Source organism: Oncorhynchus nerka, linkage group LG10 (genome assembly GCF_034236695.1).
Source record: "Oncorhynchus nerka isolate Pitt River linkage group LG10, Oner_Uvic_2.0, whole genome shotgun sequence".
In the NCBI taxonomy this organism is placed as follows: Eukaryota; Metazoa; Chordata; class Actinopteri; order Salmoniformes; family Salmonidae; genus Oncorhynchus; species Oncorhynchus nerka.
Window position 1 is genome coordinate 78,163,148 of NC_088405.1, and position 22,425 is coordinate 78,185,572.

A 22,425-nucleotide genomic window follows, 5' to 3' on the forward strand; every position below is an offset into this window, starting at 1 on the left:
CCGTGTGGTTCTGGGATTTTTGCTCACTGTTCTTGTGATCATTTTGACCCCACGGGGTGAAATCTTGCGTGGAGCCCCAGATCGAGGGAGATTATCAGTGGTCTTGTATGTCTTCCATTTCCTAATAATTGCTCCCACAGTTGATTTCTTCAAACCAAGCTGCTTGCCGATTGCAGATTCAGTCTTCCCAGCCTGGTGCAGGTCTACAATTGTGTTTCTGGTGTCCTTTGACAGCTCTTTGGTCTTGGCCATAGTGGAGTTTGGAGTGTGGCTGTTTGAGGTTGTGGACAGGTGTCTTTTATACTGATAACAAGTTCAAACAGGTGCCATTAATACAGGTAACAAGTGGAGGACAGAGGAGCCTCTTAAAGAAGTAGTTACAGGTCTGTGAGAGCCAGAAATATTGCTTGTTTGTAGGTGACCAAATACTTATTTTCCACCATAATTTGCAAATAAATTAATAAAAAAATCCTACAATGTGATTTTTTTCTTCTCATTTTGTCTGTCATAGTTGAAGTGTACCTATGATGAAAATTACAGGGCTCTCTCATATTTTTAACTGGGAGAACTTGCACAATTGGTGGCTGACTAAATACTTTTTTTGCCCCAGTGTATGTCTCTTGTCTGAGCTGTTGAATAGCAACTCAATTTTTGCATAGAGACAACCCTGTATTGTCGTTTTGCCTCTTTGATTGCATTACAGAGGTCATAGCTGGTCTGTACACATCCATGTTCCCAGTCATATTGCCGTGACTAAATGTGGTGGTTCGGTAGTGGACTCAAAGAGAGAGAAAGACAATAATTGAAAAGTTTTGAATATATCCCTTCCTTCAAAACATTTTGAAGCAGCTGAGAGAGAGCTAGCTATATTTCATTGTATTTTTCTTCATATTTTACCTTTCATTTACTGAGTTAAAGCAGCTAATTTAGCCTAATGTTACTCAACAACCTGACTCACAGAGAGATAAATATAATTTATGTTAGCTAGTTGGCTTAGACTGTCCAACACAGCAACTCTTCCAGGTCAAGGTAAGCTTTGGTTTTATACATTTATTGCCACCGGGCCCGCCGGTGTAACCACTAAATGTACACTCACTGTACTGTGTGATTGTGCACATGGATTGGATGTTTACTAACACGATAGTTAAACTTTGTTGACTATAACGTTATGGTGACAAAAATGTAGGCTGTGTAGCGGTTATGGTATGAAGGTTTGGCTTGGGGAAGTTTTTGTGACTGGTCACAGACAGCTGTTGTGTTGTGCACTGAAGTCCACAAGCAATGGGAAAAGGTAAGAGAAGAGTGTATAATTTATTTTCGCATCTATGCAATGAGCTAAGTGATGATGCTGTATGTGGCTGCTATGAAAGTGAACTGTGTGTGGAGGTGATCAGGGGTGTATTCATTCTAACGATTCTGTTGAAAAATATGGAAGCAAATGGAATGAAACGTAGAGGGACCTACCTGAATTTGTTTTAGTTCCAAAACGTAACTGGTTGGACTAACGATTACACCCCAGATCAGCCAAGAGTATGAAAGGTGGTATTAAATGTGTCACTGTCTGTCACCTTAATTACTCCCAATTTTTCTCTCGACTTGTGTACCTGTTATAAATGTTCCTTTGTAGGCTAGGTTGTAGCAACCTCATGACGGGTATAGGGCAAATTTGAGTATCATGTAGTAGCCTAAACCTATCGATGCTACATTGAGCTGGGTGAATGGAATATAAATGCCAGCCATCCAATATGCTGTAATAGAAATAAGATCATGCTCATAAAAATAAAAACAATCGTCCTGCCTAATCTTAAAAGTCACCGACCGCCACTGCTGAAGAAGTGTTACATAACAGAACTTTCATATTTTGCTGGACTTCATTTGCATAGAGACAATCCAAAACAAGCTACGGTAGACTCATTCAGTAGTGTGCATACATTGTGGCTTTAGTTTCATGACCGATAAAAGGTACTAGAAAGATAGATAATGCATGTCTTACATGTCTTACTATGGCTACAACACTCCAGTTTCAAATGAGTTTGATTGTGATCCTGTGTTGTAACTCTTGATCAGCTTCAGGGTTAATTCTATCTGAATTCTAAATCAAATGATATTGTTTGCTTAGAGAAACAGTAAGGGGTGAACCCTAACATGCTGACCACACCGCTCGTGTCATGTGCGCAGCAAAATAATGTACACATATGCTTACTCGTACAATCATTGCACCCACACTGCTTGCACACATCACTGAGCGTTTAGCGTCTGCTAAAATAGAACTTGGTTCTATTTGTGACGCTTCACAAGCTGCAAGTCCCGCCTCTCCCTTCTCCTCATTAGTTTTTAGGAGCATATACCCACGTGGGTGATTAAAGATGAACTGAGGTCCACACTCTAGTTCAGTTGGTGGTAATGCACCTAAAAGTTGGTTGCAGGGCTTCCCGAGTGGCGCAGTGGTCTAGCTGTGATTCTGGGTTCGAGTCCAGGCTCTGTCGCAGCCGGCCGCGACCGGGAGGCCCATGGGGCGGCGCACAATTGGCCCAGCGTCGTCCGGGTTAGGGAGATACACTTGTCTCATCGCGCACTAGCGACTCCTGTGGCGGACCGTGCGTAGTGCACGCTGACACGGTCGCCAGGTGTGACACATTGGTGCGGCTTGATTCTGGGTTGGATGGGAATTGTGTCAAGAAGCAGTGTGGCTTGGTTGGGTTGTGTTTCGGAGGACGCATGGCTCTCGACCTTCGCCTCTCCCGAGTCCGTACGGGAGTTGCAGCGATGAAACAAGACTAACTACTACCAATTGGACATCACAAAATTGGGGAGTAAAAAAGGGGTGAAAAAAACAACATTTTTTTTTATTAAATTGGTTGCCAACCGCCATATAAAGTCCAAAGAAGAAGAAGCCTGAAGGAGATATATCTAGAAACAAACTCTGTTTACCCTTTTATCTGTGGATTAATTGTGGAGGACCTTGGAGGACCTTGTGCATTTCATGTAAAATAACAACCCAATGTTTAAATCCCAGGAATAACTAGCTAGCAACAGCAAGCTAGTTAGCTAAATGGCCATAAATGTTTAATGCTTTTCGACTTGTCTCCAACATTAATATAGTTGTGTGTCCTGATCGCATCTGGTGTGGGTGGCCAAAATCAACATATGCGCAATGGTGAGCGAGCGGTCTGGTCAGCATGCATCTTAAGAAAATGTTCACTTAGTCATCATGCATTGATATCACAGGGAGACTAAGTGAACATTTTACTGAATTGGTTAGAATTCGCCCCTAAGAGAATAAGAGACGTTTGACAATTCCAGAACGGGATTTTGGTGATGCTCACCTCCTTGGCCATGTCAGTGTACTTCTGTTTCTCTTTGGGCTCCAGCACGGCCCACCAATCAGCCAAGATCTTGGTGGCACCGCGGTTGTCCAGTCGAGGGTGTTCCTGCCTCACCAGCGATCGGTGGCGCTTGCAGAAAAGCAGGAAGGCATTCATGGGCCGGCGGGCCCGCTGCTCTGAAGAGTCCTCTTCCCCTGGCACCTTCGGCCCCCGGGTCTCCCTAACCAACAATGGCTCCTGTGGACAGACGCATCCAGTGATAGATGTTTTAATCTACATCATCACTACCCCCACCACCATTATTATCACAACAATGGTTAGGCTCTCAAATCTCTCTCAATTTGGAAGTAATTCAGAAATGTGTTTTATACTGAACAAAAATATAAAAACAATTTTAATTTTACTGAGCTACAGTTCATATTAGTAAATCAGTCAATTAGATTAAGGCATATGGATTTCACATGACTGGGCAGGAGTGCAGCCATAGCTGGGCATAGGCCCACCCACTGGGGAGCCAGGCCCAGCCAATCGGAATTAGTTTTTTTCCCCACAAAAGGGCATCATTACAGACAGAAATACTCCTCAGCATCCCCCGAACTCCCCCTCAGACGATCCCACAGGTGAACAAGTCGGATGTGGAGGTTCTGGGCTGGCATGGTTACATGTGGTCTGCGGTTGCTAGGCCGGTTAAGTGTACTGCCAAATACTCTAAAACCACATTGGAGGCAGCTTATGGTAGAGAAATTAACATTAAATTCTCTGGCAACAGCTCTGGTGGACATTTCTGCAGTCAGCATGCCAATTGCCCGCTACCTCAAAACTTGAGACATCTGTGGCATTGTGTTGTGTGGCATACTCCACATTTTAAAGTGCATTGTCCCCACCACAAGGTGCACCTGTGTAATAAGCATGCGGTTTAATCAGCTTCTTGATATGCCATACCTGTCAGGGATGTAAACACATTTGTGCACAACATTTGAGAAAAACAACTTTTTGTGTATATGGAGCATTTCTTGGAGGTTTTATTTCAGCTCATGAATCATGGGACCAACACTTTACATGTTGTGTTTATATTTTTGTTCAGTGTATTTTTTTTATATCATAGAACATGAAAGTGAATACTTCTAGACTACAGACTTAGTTATCAAAATGATGTGTGTTTTAGAAATTCAAATGTTCAAATCATATTTTCAACATGGTATTTCTGCCCCCACAGCCAGGCAGGGAGAGATACTTCATAGAGGGGGTAAAGTGCCCTTGGCTGGTGGTTCTATACTGGAGTGAGAGGTCACTGCATAATATACAGTGAACTAACAATAGACTGTCGTAAATGTTTCATGGGGCAATAGGCAAGTGGGAATGCAGCAAGAGATGTCCAGAGTTATGTTCAGTAGAAACCCGAAACTATCCATCTGAACTTGCCCAATAGGAAATGCTCTTTCATTTCAGAACGTACATACTGAACGCAACACCTGCAAAAGAGGACAGTCACCTTCTCTAGTTCTTCTTCGTCCTCCTCTTCCGAAAAGTCCAGGGCCTTCTTGGAGAGTAGCGGGTGCCATTGTAGACACTTGCGCTTGGGCCGCTTGCAGCTCACCTCCACCGGAGGCTCCTTACCCCTTCCTCCACCTTTCATGGCGCTGCCGAGCCTGGAGAGGGCAGAAAGGGAGTTCACTCAGAAACATCTAGACGCTGATCTTTTTTGCTTTTCCCCCACTAATAGGATTGGGTAAGCTGATCCTAGATCTTTACCTAGGGGAAACTTCTCAGGTCTTGTTGAGCACTATGATCAATGACTTTGTAAGTAAGCAGCACTATACAAATACATTGGATTGATTACTGACTGAATTCTTTAGTCTCTTGAGCAACTGTTGGTGGTAGGGATAGTGGTAGCGGAGAGTAAAGGTTAAAGGTCATGAAAAGTGATTAGAATACAAGATAGAAGCTAACCTCAAGTACTTCTACAGAAGCAGATGACTCACTGAAGTGTTGCATACCTAGTAGCACTGAAAACTCAGCAGCACTATTTTTAAATGACAAGGTAATTACTAAGAAAATATTGTTTCAGCAATAACCTAAGAATTACTAGTTGTTACACAAACACACTAGTAATGCACACCCATAACCCACAGTCCACGTGGTTATACAGTGGGGCAAAAAAGTATTTACTCAGCCACCCATTGTGCAAGTTCTTTTTTATGAATTTATTTGCAAATTATGGTGGAAAATAAGTATTTGGTCACCTACAAACAAGCAAGATTTCTGGCTCTCACAGACCTGTAACTTCTTCTTTAAGAGGCTCCTCTGTCCTCCACTCGTTACCTGTATTAATGGCACCTGTTTGAACTTGTTATCAGTATAAAAGACACCTGTCCACAACCTCAAACAATCACACTCCAAACTCCACTATGGCCAAGACCAAAGAGCTGTCAAAGGACACCAGAAACAAAATTGTAGACCTGCACCAGGCTGGGAAGACTGAATCTACAATAGGTAAGCAACTTGGTTTGAAGAAATCAACTGTGGGAGCAATTATTAGGAAATGGAAGACATAAAAGACCACTGATAATCTCCCTCGATCTGGGGCTCCACACAAGATCTCACCCCGTGGGGTCAAAATGATCACAAGAACGGTGAGCAAAAATCCCAGAACCACACGGGGGGACCTAGTGAATGACCTGCAGAGAGCTGGGACCAAAGTAACAAAGCCTACCATCAGTAACACACTACGCCGCCAGGGACTCATATCCTGCAGTGCCAGACGTGTCCCCCTGCTTAAGCCAGTACATGTCCAGGCCCATCTGAAGTTTGCTAGAGAGCATTTGGATGATCCAGAAGAAGATTGGGAGAATGTCATATGGTCAGATGAAAACAAAATATAACTTTTTGGTAAAAACTCAACTTGTCGTTTTTGGAGGACAAAGAATGCTGAGTTGCATCCAAAGATCACCATACCTACTGTGAAGCATGGGGGTGGAAACATGCTTTGGGGATGTTTTTCTGCAAAGGGACAAGGACGACTGATCCGTGTAAAGGAAAGAATGAATGGGGCCATGTATCGTGAGATTTTGAGTGAAAACCTCCTTCCATCAGCAAGGGCATTGAAGATGAAATGTGGCTGGGTCTTTCAGCATGACAATGATCCCAAACACACCGCCCGGGCAACAAAGGAGTGGCTTCGTAAGAAGCATTTCAAGGTCCTGGAGTGGCCTAGCCAGTCTCCAGATCTCAACCCCATAGAAAATCTTTGGAGGGAGTGGAAAGTCCGTGTTGCCCAGCAACAGCCCCAAAACGTCACTGCTCTAGAGGAGATCTGCATGGAGGAATGGGCCAAAATACCAGCAACAGTGTGTGAAAACCTTGTGAAGACTTACAGAAAACATTGGACCTCTGTTCTATACACCCTTTGTTGGCAATGACAAAGTATTGAGATAAACTTTTGTTATTGACCAAATACTTATTTTCCACCATAATTTGCAAATAAATTCATTAAAAATCCTACAATGTGATTTTCTGGATTTTTTCCCCTCATTTCATCTGTCATAGTTGAAGTGTACCTATGATGAAAATTACAGACCTCTCATCTTTTTAAGTGGCAGAACTTGCACAATTGGTGGCTGACTAAATACTTTTTTGCCTCACTGTATACACGGGTTGGGCAGGTTAAATAGAGGAAAACAATATATTTAAACAACTTATTGTGCAATTTATATTGATAGGCTAACATTGAGGTTTTTCTTTCATTATTTTTAGGCTGTCTGGCATTAGTGCGAAAGCTTTCTGTAAAGCCTAAACGTTACGCGCGCCAAAACCGCGAAACGCTTTTGGGAACGGGCAGAAAAAAATAGATCCACTAAGGAAAAATTACAATGTCTGAGTTTAATTCAATAAGAAAATAGCTGTGAAATGGAGAGTTGAAAATAAAAGAGCCAGAAAAGTAATGTTTGGGAAAGAGTTGGTGGTGGCAAAAGAGGATGATGGCAGTGCATATGTTATGTGTGATTGTGAGGTGCTATACAAATTCGACAGTCACCAGGCGATGACTTCAAATAAGCCTATGGCATGTCAAGGTTACTGTTGCATACTGTTCAGATAGGTTAAATGGAAACTGAAATCTGGACACTGACTGTAGGTCTATAACCTCTCACAGTCTTAATATTAACTCCTGCAGAATTAAGCATTTCTTGCAGTAAAATTCTACACCAAAATGTACATTTTGACTAGAGGAGTGGAGATTAGAGTTCTCCTTCAGGATCTTGAGATAATGTGAATGCGCAGTTAGATACTCTCTGTAGAGGTGCTATCTTTACCAGCATCATAAAAACTGATAGTAGCTTATTTCCACCACATCATCAATGCATGCAAGCCGAACTGACATCTTATCAGAATGTTGGGTCCCAGCTTTCTATTTCTTTACAACCGGTCAAACTGATGTCATTTGGAAAATGTATGAAAAAAGTACGAAAATGTATGCACTCTCTACTGCAAGTCACTCTGAATAAGAGTGATGACTAAATGACTAAAATGCTCTACCAACTTAGCCACACAGGACTTCTTCTAGAGCATCATATGACAGAAGAGAAGCTGCATGTATCTAATTATAGGAAATTGATAAACAAATATCCTACCAAAATGTCGGACATAAGCAGAAACATACAGGACCGGTCGAGTTAGGACACCTACTCATTTTTCCATTGTAGAATAATAGGGAAGACATCAAAACTATGAAATAACACATGGAAACATGTAGTAACCAACAAATTGAAATATATTTTATATTTGAGATTCTTCATAGTAGCCACCCTTTGCCTTGATGACAGCTTTGCATTCTCTCAACCAGCTTCATAATGGAGTCACCTGGAATGCATTTTAATTAACAGGTGTGCCTTGTTAAAAGTTCATTTGTAGAATTTCTTTCCTTAAATGTGTTCAAATAAGCAAAGAGAAATGACAGTCCATCATTACTTTAAGACATGAAGGTTAGTCAATCCGGAACATTTCAAGAACTTTGAGTTTCTTCAAATGTAGTCGCAAAACCCATCAAGCGTTATAACGAAACTGCCTCTCACGAGAACCGCCACAGGAAAGGAAGACCCAGAGTTATCTCTGCTGCAGAAGATAAGTTCATTAGAATTACCAGCCTCAGAAATCGGCAATTAACTGCACCTCATATTGCAGCCCAAATAAATGCTTAACAAAGTTAAAGTAACAGACACATCAACTGTTCAGAGGAGACTGTGTGAATCAGGCCTTCATGGTCGAATTGCTGCAAAGAAACCACTAGGACACAATAAGAATAAAGACTCACTTGGGCCAAGAAACATGAGCAATGGATATTAGAAGACTGTTGGAAATCTGTCTTTCGGTCTGATGAGTCCAAATTGGAGATTTTTGGTTCCAACCACCATGTCTTTGTGACGCAGAGTAGGTGAAAGGATGATCTCAGCATGTGTTGTTCCCACCGTGAAGAATGAAGGAGGTGGTGTGATGGTGCTTTGCTGGTGACACTGTCTGTGATTTATTTAGAATTCAAGGCACACAATCAGCATGGCTACCACAGCATTCTGCAGCAATGCTCCATCCAATCTGGTTTGCGGTTAGTGGGACTATCAATTGTTTTTCAACAGGACAAGACCCAAAACATACCTCCAGGCTGTGTAGGGGCTATTTGACCAAGAAGGAGAGCGATGGGGTGCTGCATCAGATTACCTGGCCTCCACAATCACCCAACCTCAACCCAATTGAGGATGGTTTGGGATGAGTTGGACCGCAAAGTGAAGGAAAAGCAGCCAGCAAATGCTCAGAATATGTGGGAAGTCCTTCAAGGCTGCTGGAAAAGCAATCCAGGTGACTACCTCATGAAGCTGGTTGAGAAAATGCCAAGAGTGTGCAAAGCTGTCATCAAGGCGAAGGGTGGCTACTTTGAAGGATCTAAAATATGTTGATTTGTTAAACACTTTTTTGGTTATTACATGATTCCATCTACGACTGTAGCCTACAGTGCATGGTCTATATTTTCAGGTTAGGGTCAAGTGCTGGCCTCCGATTTTCACTTTATCACATATAGTCGGGTGGTTGCGGATGGGTTAATAGCAATTGCGGGCGGGTACCGGGTGAACAAACAGCTGACCGAACCACCACTGACGCACACACGCACTTCATTGCAAAGTGGCACTGTGAGAACTAAGACAGCAGTTTGTGTATCTGCTTGGTTGAGGGAATCCAATTACCTGAAACACCCATTTCAGACATCAATCCAATGACATCAAATATGAAAGAATGCTACCGTATGTTGGAAACATTAATTATATAATACTACCTAATTAACCTTAAAAAGAAAACATTTGGGGGGGGGGGGGGGGTGATACTTTATCTTACTGTATCTTACTAAACTATTGCAGGTATTTGTAAGTCATAATCTTAAAAAACCAAGAGGAAATCAAAATTGTTACATGTGCAGTGCCTTCAGAAAGTATTCATACCCCTAGACTTTTTCCACATTTTGTTGTGTTACAGCCTGAACTTAAACATGATCAAATAGATATTTCTCGTCACTGGCCTACACACAATACCCCTAATGTCAAAGTGGAATTATGTTTTCAGATTTTGGGGGGAATTAAAAATGAAAACCCCTTTGTTATGACAAGCCTAAATTAGTTCAGGAGTAAAAAGGTGCTTAACAAGTGAAATAATTGGTTGCATGGTCTCACTCTGTGTGCAATAATAGTGTTTAACATGATTTTTGAATGACTACCTCATTCATCTCTGTACCCCACACATAATTATCTGTAAGATACCGGAGTCGAGCAGTGAATTTCAAACACAGATTCAACCACAAAGAACAGGGAAGTTTACCAATGCTTCGTAAAGAAAGGCACATGGGTAAAAAAAGCAAGTAGACATTGAATATCCTTTTGAGCATGGTGAAGTTATTATTAATGACATTTTATACACCCATTCACTATAAATATACAGGCGTCCTTCCTAACTCAATTGCCGGAGAGAAAGGAAACCACTCAGGGATTTCACCATGAGGCCAATGGTGACATTAAAACAGTTACAGTTTAATGGCTGTGATGGGAGATAACTGAGGGTGGATCAACAACATTGTAGTTACTCCACAATACTAACCTTAATGACAGAGTGAAAAGAAAGAAGCCTATACAGAATAAAAAATATTCCAAAACATGCATCCTGTTTGCAATAAGGCACTAAGATAAAACTGCAAAAAGCGTACAAAGCATTGTGTGGCAAATAAAACATCACTAAGTATCACTTCATATTTTAAAGCATGGTGGTGGCTGGATCATGCAATGATGGATATGCTTGTCATCGGCAAGGACTGGGGAGTTTTTTAGGATAAAAATAAACTGAAAATCCTAGAGGAAAACCTGGTTCAGTCTGCTTTCCAACAGACATCAGAAGACAAATTCACCTTTCAGCAGGACAATAACCTAGAACACAAGGCCAAATATACACTGGAGTTGCTTACCAAGATGACATTGAATGTTCCTCAGTAGCCTAGTTACAGTTTTGATCTAATTAAGCTTGAAAAATCGATGGCAAGATTTGAAAATGTCTGTCTAGCAATGATCAACAACCACCTTGACAGAGCTGTAAGATTTTTTTAAAGAATAAATGAGCAAATATTGTACAATCCAGGTGTGCAAAGCTCTTAGAGATTTACCCAGAAACATAGAAATCAGAATGTTTCAGATTAAAATAACATACTGAACAATATGTGTTATTAAATGTACTAACTATAAGCTTCTGCTGCTCTATACTACAATTGTGCAGATTCTAGTTTCCACCTTCATCCTTTGCCTATACTAACAGTATTGCAAACATGTTTGGTTCCTAATGTTAACAAAAAGCTGTCTGTGTCATGAGATTTTTATGATGCTTTATTATAAATAACTACACAATTGGTGACTTATTTTTTAATATATGGTATTGTTGTCAGTTTTAATTTAGAAATGACCAGTGATCCATAATTCAGATGAAATACTTTATTACCAATTCTTAAACAAGGCTAACCCTCTTCTGCACTATGCATAATTCCTAAATATATGCCTAAATAACATAACCAAAATAAAAATAAATCCTGAACTATGTGGACTGCAGGAATAAATGTGGTACCTACGGAGAACAAGCATCTGTGAAACTGCAACTGTAGTGTCAAGACATTATGTGGGAATTCCTGAGTTCAACAGCAGATAAACCATAGAAGATAATACTCTGAAACAGTCTTTTGCCCATCCCCGGGCAGGCTTGGGTAGAACGGGCATTTGTCCTTGTTTATTCATGTTTATTCCCTGTAAACAAAAAAACTCAGAGGTTGCACTGCACCAAGAGCCCAGCGTCGAGCCTTCTTGTGAGCAAACTCATTTATAATGTCTTTAAAGTTTCATTTTCTAGCTAAATGGTTTTCAATTGGAAGGATGGCAAGGCTGTTCAACCTGTCTTGGCACATTGTACATCTTAGATAGTTCTTTATAAGTTTCAGCTTACTGAAGACACATTCACCTCCATTAACTGTTACAGGCATTGTACAGAAGATTCGCAGTGTAATGCACACTTCTCCAAAAAAGGCTCTGTAGCTACATCTTGTGGATGGCATTTAGGATCTCTAAAGGAGAAAGACCATCTGAAAAAGTGGCACCATATAATGTCTTTAGATGTCACACTTCATTTTCAAATCCATCTGGGAGATATTTGGAGTACTTGTTTCTCAATTCGTGGCAAGATACACAAGATACACATTTTCCTAAATGTAAGTATTGGTGAAACTCCTCGCATGTAGCTGCAATCGTGTGGAGCCGCATGTCCAAATGTCTGATTATACTATCCAGAGCCACATAAAACAGTGTGTTACGAAATCCAGTGTCTGACATCTGTTCATTTGCTATGTCATCTTCAGTCTCATCAGGGAAACAATTTTTCTCTGGTGGTTCCTCTGTTCACTGTGAAACTGAGTAGATCCACCGATTTCTTTTGCCACCATGGAGGCTTCTGCCAGAACAGTGTCCCATTGATTATGCAGAGCCTGTATTTCTTCCTGTAGTGCCTTAATGTGAGCTGCTTCAGTGTCCAGAGAAATAATTCCTGACTGAAGAATTAGGCTTCTATTCTCAATACACTGCAAAACTTTTACGCAGAAAGTGAGCAGGAAGATTGCCTTGAAAGACATGAAGTAGCTTTTCAGACCTTTTGCTTCGTTTGTCAGGCAGCAAGAGGCATGTCTAGGGCCTTGATGATCGACAGTAATGAGTTGCCACTAGTTGGACCACAGCAATACGCGCACTCCATTGCGTGTCTGAAAGGCGGATAAGACAGCAGACAGTATTTTCCTTGAGAATGGCCCATCACTCTGGTCTGGCACTGAACAGATTGTGAAGATGATTCACAAAAGTTGATACTTCTTGGCACGACTGAGCTGCATGTACACCCACAAGAACAAGAGTATGGGAGGCACAAGGTGAGTATGTGGCCAGTGGATTATTTTGCAGTATGTGTGCTTGAACTCCCTTCACTTTCCCTGACATATTTGCACAATTATCATAGCAGATTGCCATGGTCAAGGCTGTCAATACCAGGCCCTTCCAATGCACTCAAAATCATTTCAGAAATGTCACTGCCTGTCTTTCTAGCAATGTCTTCAAATTCAAGAAAACGCTCAATTATTTTCCATTTGCCTGTTCCCTGAACTTTACCTTTGTGTACATGTCTCACCAATAATACATTTTGCTCAGCATGGGAAATGTCTGGAGTTGCATCACATATAACCGAGTAATAGTTTGCATCTTTTCTGACTAGATTTCTTTCTGCAGCTGACCGTCTATACCTCTAGCTGTTGTTATAGTATGCTGCAGATGTTTTCATTTCTAGTAACAGTTCATGCTCTGGTAGTTTGCCATACATTCCTCCTCCATTTCAATGATGATATCTTATAGCCATCCTTAATATTCGGAGAACTGGGTGATGGTTTACTTTGCTCATGAGGAAAAAAGAATACACGAAAAGTAATATGCCTTTACACTCTTAATATATATAAATAAGGCAGTCTCTTTGCAACATCTCTTCCGTTTTCTGACTTACTGTAGTGTAAATAGTTTTTCCTGAAAGACATCTGCATCGGTCTTTCTTTCATTTTCTGGAAACCCAATTTTGTTTTTTGAGGGGGGCATAGTGGTCATCTCTTGTGAATGCTTAGGCTACATCCCGGAGCAACTGTCTGATCAGCTGTATTTTTTTTGGGACAAACGGGATGGTTGGGTAGAGATGCCTGATCAGATTATGGTTATATGTTTTAATTTTCATCACAGATGTTTTTGTCTATCAGGATAGGGCCCCATGAATCATTCATGTTTTCCCCCACAATGACGCCCTTGGCTGTAATCATCACTGCCAGAGGTGATTTTAACATATCCAAATTCCAGCCATAAATGTGTATTCACAACATTTGTTTTCAACAGAGAACTCATAGATTTTGGTTTTAGTTGAATCCACAGTTTAGCTAGCAAGAGCAATATGGAAAGCTAGCATCAATGTAGCTCTACAAGTGTTTTCATGTTTGGTTGTTGGGATTGTTGTTTTAGTCCGACAATCGGGATGCAATGGGTTTATGTCAATTTTTCAATGTTATATGTAGTTTCCTTCCTAAAGAGACAAAGGTCACTTCAGTGTTCAAGCTAAAGTTGAAACTAGGGATGCACGATATATCAGTGAACATATCAGAATCGGACCATATTAGCTAAAAATGCCAGCATTGGTATCGGCCGATGTCTAGTTTAACTTCTCTAGGGTAGGGGGCAGCATTTGGAATTTTGGATGAAAAGCTTGCCCAAATTAAACTGCCTTCTACTCAGACCCAGAAGTTAGGATATGCATATAATTGGTAGATTTGGATAGAGTTTCCAAAACTATTAAAATAGTGTCTGTGAGTATAACAGAACTGATTTGGCAGGCGAAAACCTCAGAAAGACCCATTCAGGAAGTAGGATTTTTTAAAAAAGAAAGTTTTCTATTCAATACCATTACAGTATCCATTGACTTAGGACTCAAATTGCAGTTCCTATGCCTTCCACTAGATGTCAACAGTCTTTAGAAATGGTTTCAGGCTTGTATTCTGAAAAATGAGGGAGTAAGAGCAGTCGGAATGAGTGGACACTGCCGTGTCACAGAGCTTTTTCATGCGCGCGACCGAGAGAGTGCCTTTCTTGTTTACCTTTTATGTTGATGACGTACGTTATTGTCCGGTTGAAATATTATCGATTATTTAGGCTAAAAACCTGAGGATTGATTATGAACATCGTTTGAAATGTTTCTACGAACTTCACAGATACTATTTTGATTAATTGTCTGCCTGTTGTGACTCCGTTTGAGCCTGTGGATTACTGAAGAAAACGCGCAAACAAAACGGACGATTTTGGATATTGTGGTAGCAGAATCAGAATTAGTTAGGTAACATTGATAAATAAGATGTTTTAATCATATAATCATGCTTATGTGAGATAATGGTCATTAGAATGTCTTCTTAATGTTAATACTGTTGGCAGTTTTCAGTTATCCCTTCTCTCCTAGGGCTCAGTTACTTGGGGCCCAGAGAGGGGAGAGGTCAGGTTTGTCTTATCTGTGAATGTGTCTGTAACTATTCCTAAACCATGTGAAGGGATGGTGTGATTAATGGGGAACCAGTTAGTTGGCTCCACAATGTCTGTGAGACAGTCACTCCTCTCCGTAAGCTTGTCCAGGAGGCGTTGTATTTTTGATGGGAGTATCTAGAATTGACATTTGATATATGCTACTGGATGAGGTAATGTTTTGGTCCTAAGTGGTACCAAGAACGAGATAAGAACTTCGTTTAGGAGACCAAGCTGAACAATAATTTATAGCTGATGCTATCTAGCTATGGGATACTCCTCTTTCAAGTAAATCTTCCTTTGTGTAATGTTCCTAAGATCTGTTATTTGTCATGTGAGTGGAGATGCTATAAATGATACTAAGAACTGTTTTGTAAGCACTCTCAGAGAATTAATTTATAGACACCGAATTGATCTGAGAGTCACAGGGCTATGGTGAAGCTCATATAATTAAAGATGGACTTTATAATAACTCTGACTAGTGGTCAGAGGTTTGCTGTGGTTTGCTCTCTCATGATTTGGTAATACAGGAAATTTCCACGACAATATAAAGAGACTATCGAACAAAAGGAACATTTATTGAATAAATTAATGTCTTCTGAGTGCAACCATATGAAGATCATCAAAGGTCAGTGATTAATTTTCTCTCTATTTCTGACTTGTGTAACTCTTCTTCTTGGCTGGTTACTGTTTGTAATGATTTGTCTGATGGGCTATATTCTCAAATAATCGTAAGGTATGCTTTCGCCGTAAAGCATTTTTTAAATCTGACACCGTGGTTGGATTCACAAGAAGTTAATCTTTAAACCTATGTAAAATAGTTGATTATTTTCTGAATTGTTATAATGAGTATTTATGTATTTGACTTTGGCGCTCTGCAATCTCACTGGATGTTGGCCAGGTGGGACGCGATTGTCCCACATACCCTAGAGAGGTTAACACTGATGTGAAAAAACGATGTCAAAGCTGACTTGCATACCTATATAAACGTAGGTACATGACGTAATGACGCCACGTAAAATGTTGCACTACACGTGCAAAACAGCATTCCTAACCTAGAGCCCACAATGTAAACTTTTCATTTAACACGTCAAATAACACAGTTCTATTATAGAATGTTGTGTGTTCGGAATTTGCACGTGCAAGCCAAGCGCCACCACTACTATCAGTAGCACTGTCAAAGCTGTACAAAGAAAGATTGCAAACAAGCAAACACCGGCCACAAATGATGTGTTTACAATGCCGCAATGGTAATAAAGCATTATTTGCTCGACCGCAACTTCTGGGGTAGCTAGCTAGCTTTATCTTGGTACCTAGCTAGCACCAATACAACCAGCCTGAAAACAATGACGAGTATAAACTTCCCGATTCTTAGCAATGATTTAAGAATCCTTGTGAGTAACTACACTGCTCAAAAAAATAAAGGGAACACTTAAAACACAATGTAACTCCAAGTCAATCACACTTCTGTGAAATCAAACTGTCCACTTAGGAAGCAACACTGATTGACAATAAATTTCACATGCTGTTGTGCAAATGGAATAGACAACAGGTGGAAATTATAGGCAATTAGTGAGACACACCCAATAAAGGAGTGGTTCTGCAGGTGGGGACCACAGACCACTTCTCAGTTCCTATGCTTCCTGGCTGATGTTTTGGTCACTTTTGAATGCTGGCAGTGCTTTCACTCTAGTGGTAGCATGAGACAGAGTCTACAACCCACACAAGTGCCTCAGGTAGTGCAGCTCAACCAGGATGGCACATCAATGCGAGCTGTGGCAAGAAGGTTTGCTGTGTCTGTCAGCGTAGTGTCCAGAGCATGGAGGCGCTACCAGGAGACAGGCCAGTACATCAGGAGACGTGGAGGAGGCCGTAGGAGGGCAACAACCCAGCAGCAGGACCGCTACCTCCGCCTTTGTGCAAGGAGGAGCAGGAGGAGCACTGCCATAGCCCTGCAAAATGACCTCCAGCAGGCCAAAAATGTGCATGTGTCTGCTCAAATGGTCAGAAACAGACTCCATGAGGGTGGTATGAGGGCCTGACGTCCACAGGTGGGGGTTGTGCATACAGCCCAACACCGTGCAGGACGTTTTTCATTTGCCAGAGAACACCAAGATTGGCAAATTCGCCACTGGCACCCTGTGCTCTTCACAGATGAAAGCAGGTTCACACTGAGCACGTGACAGACGAGACAGTCTGGAGACGCCGTGGAGAACATTCTGCTGCCTGCAACATCCTCCAGCATGACCGGTTTGGTGGTGGGTCAGTCATGGTGTGTGGTGGCATTTCTTTGTGGGGCTGCACAGCCCTCCATGTGCTCGCCAGAGGTAGCCTGACTGCCATTAGGTACCGAGATGAGATCCTCAGACCCCTTGTGAGACCATATGCTGGTGCGGTTGGCCCTGGGTTCCTCCTAATGCAAGACAATGCTAGACCTCATGTGGCTGGAGTGTGTCAGCAGTTCCTGCAAGAGGAAGGCATTGATGCTATGGACTGGCCCGCCCGTTCCCCAGACCTGAATCCAATTGAGCACATCATGTCTCGCTCCATCCACCAACGCCACGTTGCACCACAGACTGTCCAGGAGTTCGCAGATGCTTTAGTCCAGGTCTGGGAGGAGATACCTCAGGAGACCATCCGCCACCTCATCAGGAGCATGCCCAGGCGTTGTAGGGAAGTCATACAGGCACGTGAAGGCCACATACACTAATGAGCCTCATTTTGACTTGTTTTAAGGACATTACATCAAAGTTGGATCAGCCTGTAGTGTGGTTTTCCACTTTAATTTTGAGTGCATCTCCAAATCCAGACCTCCATGAGTTGATAAATTTGATTTCCATTGATCATTTTTGTGCGATTTTGTTGTCAGCACATTCAACTATGTAAAGAAAAAAGTATTTAATAAGAATATTTCATTCATTCAGATCTAGGATGTGTTATTTTAGTGTTCCCTTTATTTTTTTGAGCAGTGTATTAGCTAGGTAACTACTACTTGTTGTTCGCCTATTGAAATTGAACTTCAGTTCATGAAAATAAATAGCTAGCCAGCTACTTAACCCTGTTGCCCAAAGCTAACGTTATATGAAGCTAGCCACAATAGTGGAATTTGTGGTTAGCCTTCAAAATAAAAGTACCTCTTTGAAAGTGATGCAGAAGGTTACAATTGGTGAAATCATGCCATATTTAAACTAGATCATGTTAAACAAGGTTGGAATGTGAAGTGAAATGGGGTATCAGTCTACTCGGTGACACACACAGACAAAACACAACTGTTTAGAGTTTATGCAAATATTAGCATTGTAGCTCTTATCGCGGGACTGGTGGGAAATCACCTCCCCAGTCAGCCTATTGTATGTATTGACATTCATATTTCTTTCTACAGCTTTACCTGAAGATTGGGGATAAATGAAATGTGGTATCAGTTTACTCAATACCCAAGATATTTTTTCCCAATGTCCTCAGAGTTATCAGACTCGAAAACATCCATGTAGTATTGTTTTTCCTTGGGAATAGTGTTCAATAAACATAGATTGACAATAAATGTAGCTTAATTCAGTTTTTCGAGAGTTTTGCAATAAGAGCTACGATGCTAATGTTCTCTGGGTGTCACTGAGTAGACTGATACCCCATGTCATTGATCCAAAATCCATAGGTAAGGCTGTAGTGAAATAATTGTGCCCCCAATGCAATTCTTAAGTATAATACATCCGGTGTGATTTCAACAGATTTTTGGAAAATTAATGATCTATTCTATTATGGCATAATTCTACTATTTGTATTCATTTGCATCACTGTCAATGACAAACTTTTATTTTGAAGGCTAACCGCAAAGTCCACTATTGTGACTAATCCTTATTGTGGCTAGTTTCACATAGATGGGTCCGACCACCATTAATCAAATAAGAACGGTCGTATAAATTAGGGTCATTTTAGATGATGACACCTTGCTATATATAGTTTGCTAGCTAACTATAGCTTCTGAAACAGATTGTCATTCTGCTATGTTTTTGGGGAAGAACAACCATGAGCTAGCTTGCTTTTTTTAATGACCAGCACTGTAGGTACGGTGAGACAACTTTACCAGCATCATAGCATACGTATCAATTAATCGTTGTGACATATGAAATACGAGTGATAGTGTAATCAATGTCTAATAACTACGTAAAATAATATGAACATGTTAAATTATGTGACGTGCAGTCATATTCAGGTCCTGATTGGTCAACAAGCTTATTTGACACGTCAAATCGTGTTATTTGACGCGCAAAAACCCAAACAGTGTTCCATAGTATGAGAAATCCTGGTTGAGAATGAAACGACTGAACGACGAAACAGCACAGTAAGTAAGTGAAAGAAATGGGTTTTGATTATGTTTTACTAGTAATGGGGACATGCGTGAATGCCAACAAAATTACTTTTTGGTCAGTGTGGTGTGTGTGTGTAACCTTTATTTAACTAGGCAAGTCAGTTAAGAACTTAAGAACAAATTCTTATTTACAATGACGGCCTACCCTGGTCAATGCTGGGCCAATTGTGCGCCGCTCTAAGGGACACCCAATCACGGCCGGATGTGATACAGCCTGGATTCGAACCAGGGACTGTAGTGACGCATCTTCCACTGAGATGCAGGGCCTTAGACCGTTGCGTCCATGCGTGTGTGTTAACTATTTAACTGCACTAGAATGCTTAAAAGGCTGCTAAAATATCGGTTATTTTATTTTTTAACAGGGAAAATATTAGATATCGGTATCGGCCAAAAATGTTATGTCGGTGCATCACTAGTTGAAACATTACCAGATTTTTTTCTAATTAGTGATTACCATTCTGTTACACATTCGAAACCCAACCCACGCTTAAACAACTAGAATAGGTCACTTTCAATATAAAAAAGGTCTTAACGGCCTGGTTAAGAGGAAAAGAGTCTATACATACCTTAAGAATTTAAAGGCTGACATTGTGTTCTTACAAGAAACACAACTTATAGCAAGTAAACATTAGAAATTAAAGAGGAAATGGGTGAGACAACGTTTTGCATCCTCTCACATTTGATGAATAGACATCCTTTTGTATCAGCAGGTTTGTTTTGGTGCAGGAGCATATATATTTGGAGTCTTGGACCCAATTGAATATTTATGTTCCTAACTTCGATGACCATATGTTTATTCAGAACGTATTCCTTCAGATTGCTCAAGCACCACCAGGCTGGCTACTGGCTGAAGGAGATGTAAATGTTTGTTTAGATAGAGTTCTTGATATGTACTCTGATAACCCCTCTCCTACCAAAGCCACCAAGTTCACCCTGTCATTCATAAAGGATCTCAATTCACTAGACGTCTGGAGACAGATGCACCCACAGGATAGGGACTACTCTTTTCACCCACACATGCATATAAACTTTTTTTGCAATCAAAAACTTTTTCATAAAGATACCGATTACCTCCCCAGATTGCTTAGTAACCATTCTCCTCTGGTATTATCAATCTCCATCCCTACCAAGATAAATGGAGCATATAGATGGAAACTAAATTATTCTCTCCTGAAACAACCTGAATTTTGTACATTCAAAGAGCAGATCAATATTCTTACTTTGAAAAACAAACCCTCTGCTCCTGACAGGTTCGTTCTTTGAGATGCATTGAAAGCCTATCTGAGGGGATAAAGCATTGCCTATACTAAAGGGTTGAAGAGAAAAGGGGCCGAACTAAAATGTCCTTGAATCTTAAAATGCTATACATTTTTTTTCTTCCACACAGGCTCTTGGTAAATAAAAAACTGAAACATAATACCTGGAACACGTATAAAGATGAGAGGGTCATTACTAAATCAAAACAGTGTTGCTACAAACTTGGAGAAAGCACACAATACACAAGTATTGGCATAGCAACTGAAAGCGGAGGAAAGTAAGAGGACAATTAATGCTATGGAAACTCTTACTAAACTCTAATATCTTTCAACCCTACTGAAATTAATGATAGTATTTCTTAAAAGTATGAGGACCTCTATACAGCCCAATCAAGCAATGATCTATCAGAGATGCCTTCCCCCCCAGACTTCTATAAATGTAAAGGACCTGTTGGTACCTTACCTTATGGAAGTACTTTAAAAAAAGCTGGGGAGGACAACTGCTTTCCAGAGTAACTCTCAAAAGCTGTGATTACAGTAATTCACAAGGGGAAAAACCTGCTAAAGTGCACCTCCTATAGACCACTCTCTCTCTCCTTAATACAGACTGTAAACTGATCACCATGATGCTATCTAAAAGACTGGAGTCATTGCTCCCTCTGCTGGCCAACCCAGATCAGACTGGCTTCATAATTCATCTCAGAAGGTTCTTTGATATAATTCACCTTGCTAACAAAAACAAAATACCTAGTGTCGCCCTCTCCCTCAATCCCAAAAAGGCCTTTGATAGGGTTGAATGGCCATATCACTTTCGCGTTTTGTAAGGTTAATGTCACTTTGGTATTTTGTTGTCTAATGTATATTTTTGGGTTTAGGAAAAAAAAGTGGAAAAGTATATAAAGAAACTGCATGATCAATTACACAGGCACACCTTCTGCTGGGGACAATACAAGTCCACTCAAATGTGCAGTTTTGTCACACAATACAATGCCAAAGATGTCTCAAGTTGAGGGAGCGTGCAATTGCCATGCTGACTGCAGGAATGTCCAGACCACAACCGCAGACCACGTGTAACCACGCCAGCCCAGGACCTCCAAATCCAGCTTCTTCACCTGCGGGATTGTCTGAGACCAGCCACCTGGACAGCTGATGAAACTGTGGGTTTGCACAACTGGAGAATCTCTGCACAAACTGTCAGACAGTCTCAGGGAAGCTCATCTGCGTGCTCGTCATCCTAACCAGGATCTTGACCTGACTGAAGTTTGGCGTCGTAACTGACTTCAGTGGACAAATGCTCACCTTCGATGGCCTCTGGCATGCTGGAGAAGTGTGCTCATCACAGATGAATCCCGGTTTCAACTGTACTGGGTAGATGGCAAACAGCATGTATGGCTTCTTGTGGGCAAGCGGCTTGCTGATGTCAACGTTGTGAACAGAGCGCACCATGGTGGCGGTGGGGTTATGGTATGGGCAGGCATAAGCTACGGACAACGAACACAATTGCATTTTATCAATGGGATTTTAAATGCACAGAGATACTGTGACGAGATGCTGAGGCCCATTGTCGTGCCATTCATCCGCCACCATCACCTTATGTTTCAGCAAAATAATGCACGCCCCCTTGTCACAAGGATCTGTACATAATTCCTGGAAGCTGAAAATGTCCCAAGTCTTCTGTGGCCTGCATACTCACTAGACAATGTGCATGTTTGGGATGCTCTGGATTGACGTATACAACAGCGTGTTCCAGTTCCCGCAACTTTGCACAGCCATTGAAAAAGAGTGGGTCAGCAAACCACAGGCCACAATCAACAGCCTGATCAACTCTGTGAAGG

The 22,425-nt window shown here is 41.2% G+C and overlaps 1 protein-coding gene across 4 annotated transcripts in view; it reads right to left on the minus strand.

The window, feature by feature from the left end:
- The window catches only part of LOC115136033 (HMG box transcription factor BBX-like), a 46,269-nt gene that overhangs the window by 18,357 nt on the left and 5,487 nt on the right, over nt 1-22,425 (minus strand). For all 4 annotated transcript variants that reach the window (XM_029671372.2, XM_029671369.2, XM_029671370.2 and 1 more), the window contains exons 3-4: nt 4,819-4,975; nt 3,327-3,563 (exon numbers count right to left, since the gene is read on the minus strand). In XM_029671372.2, the coding sequence (XP_029527232.1) occupies nt 3,327-3,563; nt 4,819-4,962 (381 nt within the window). In that variant the 5' untranslated portion in view covers nt 4,963-4,975. The remainder of the gene's footprint in view (nt 1-3,326; nt 3,564-4,818; nt 4,976-22,425) is intronic.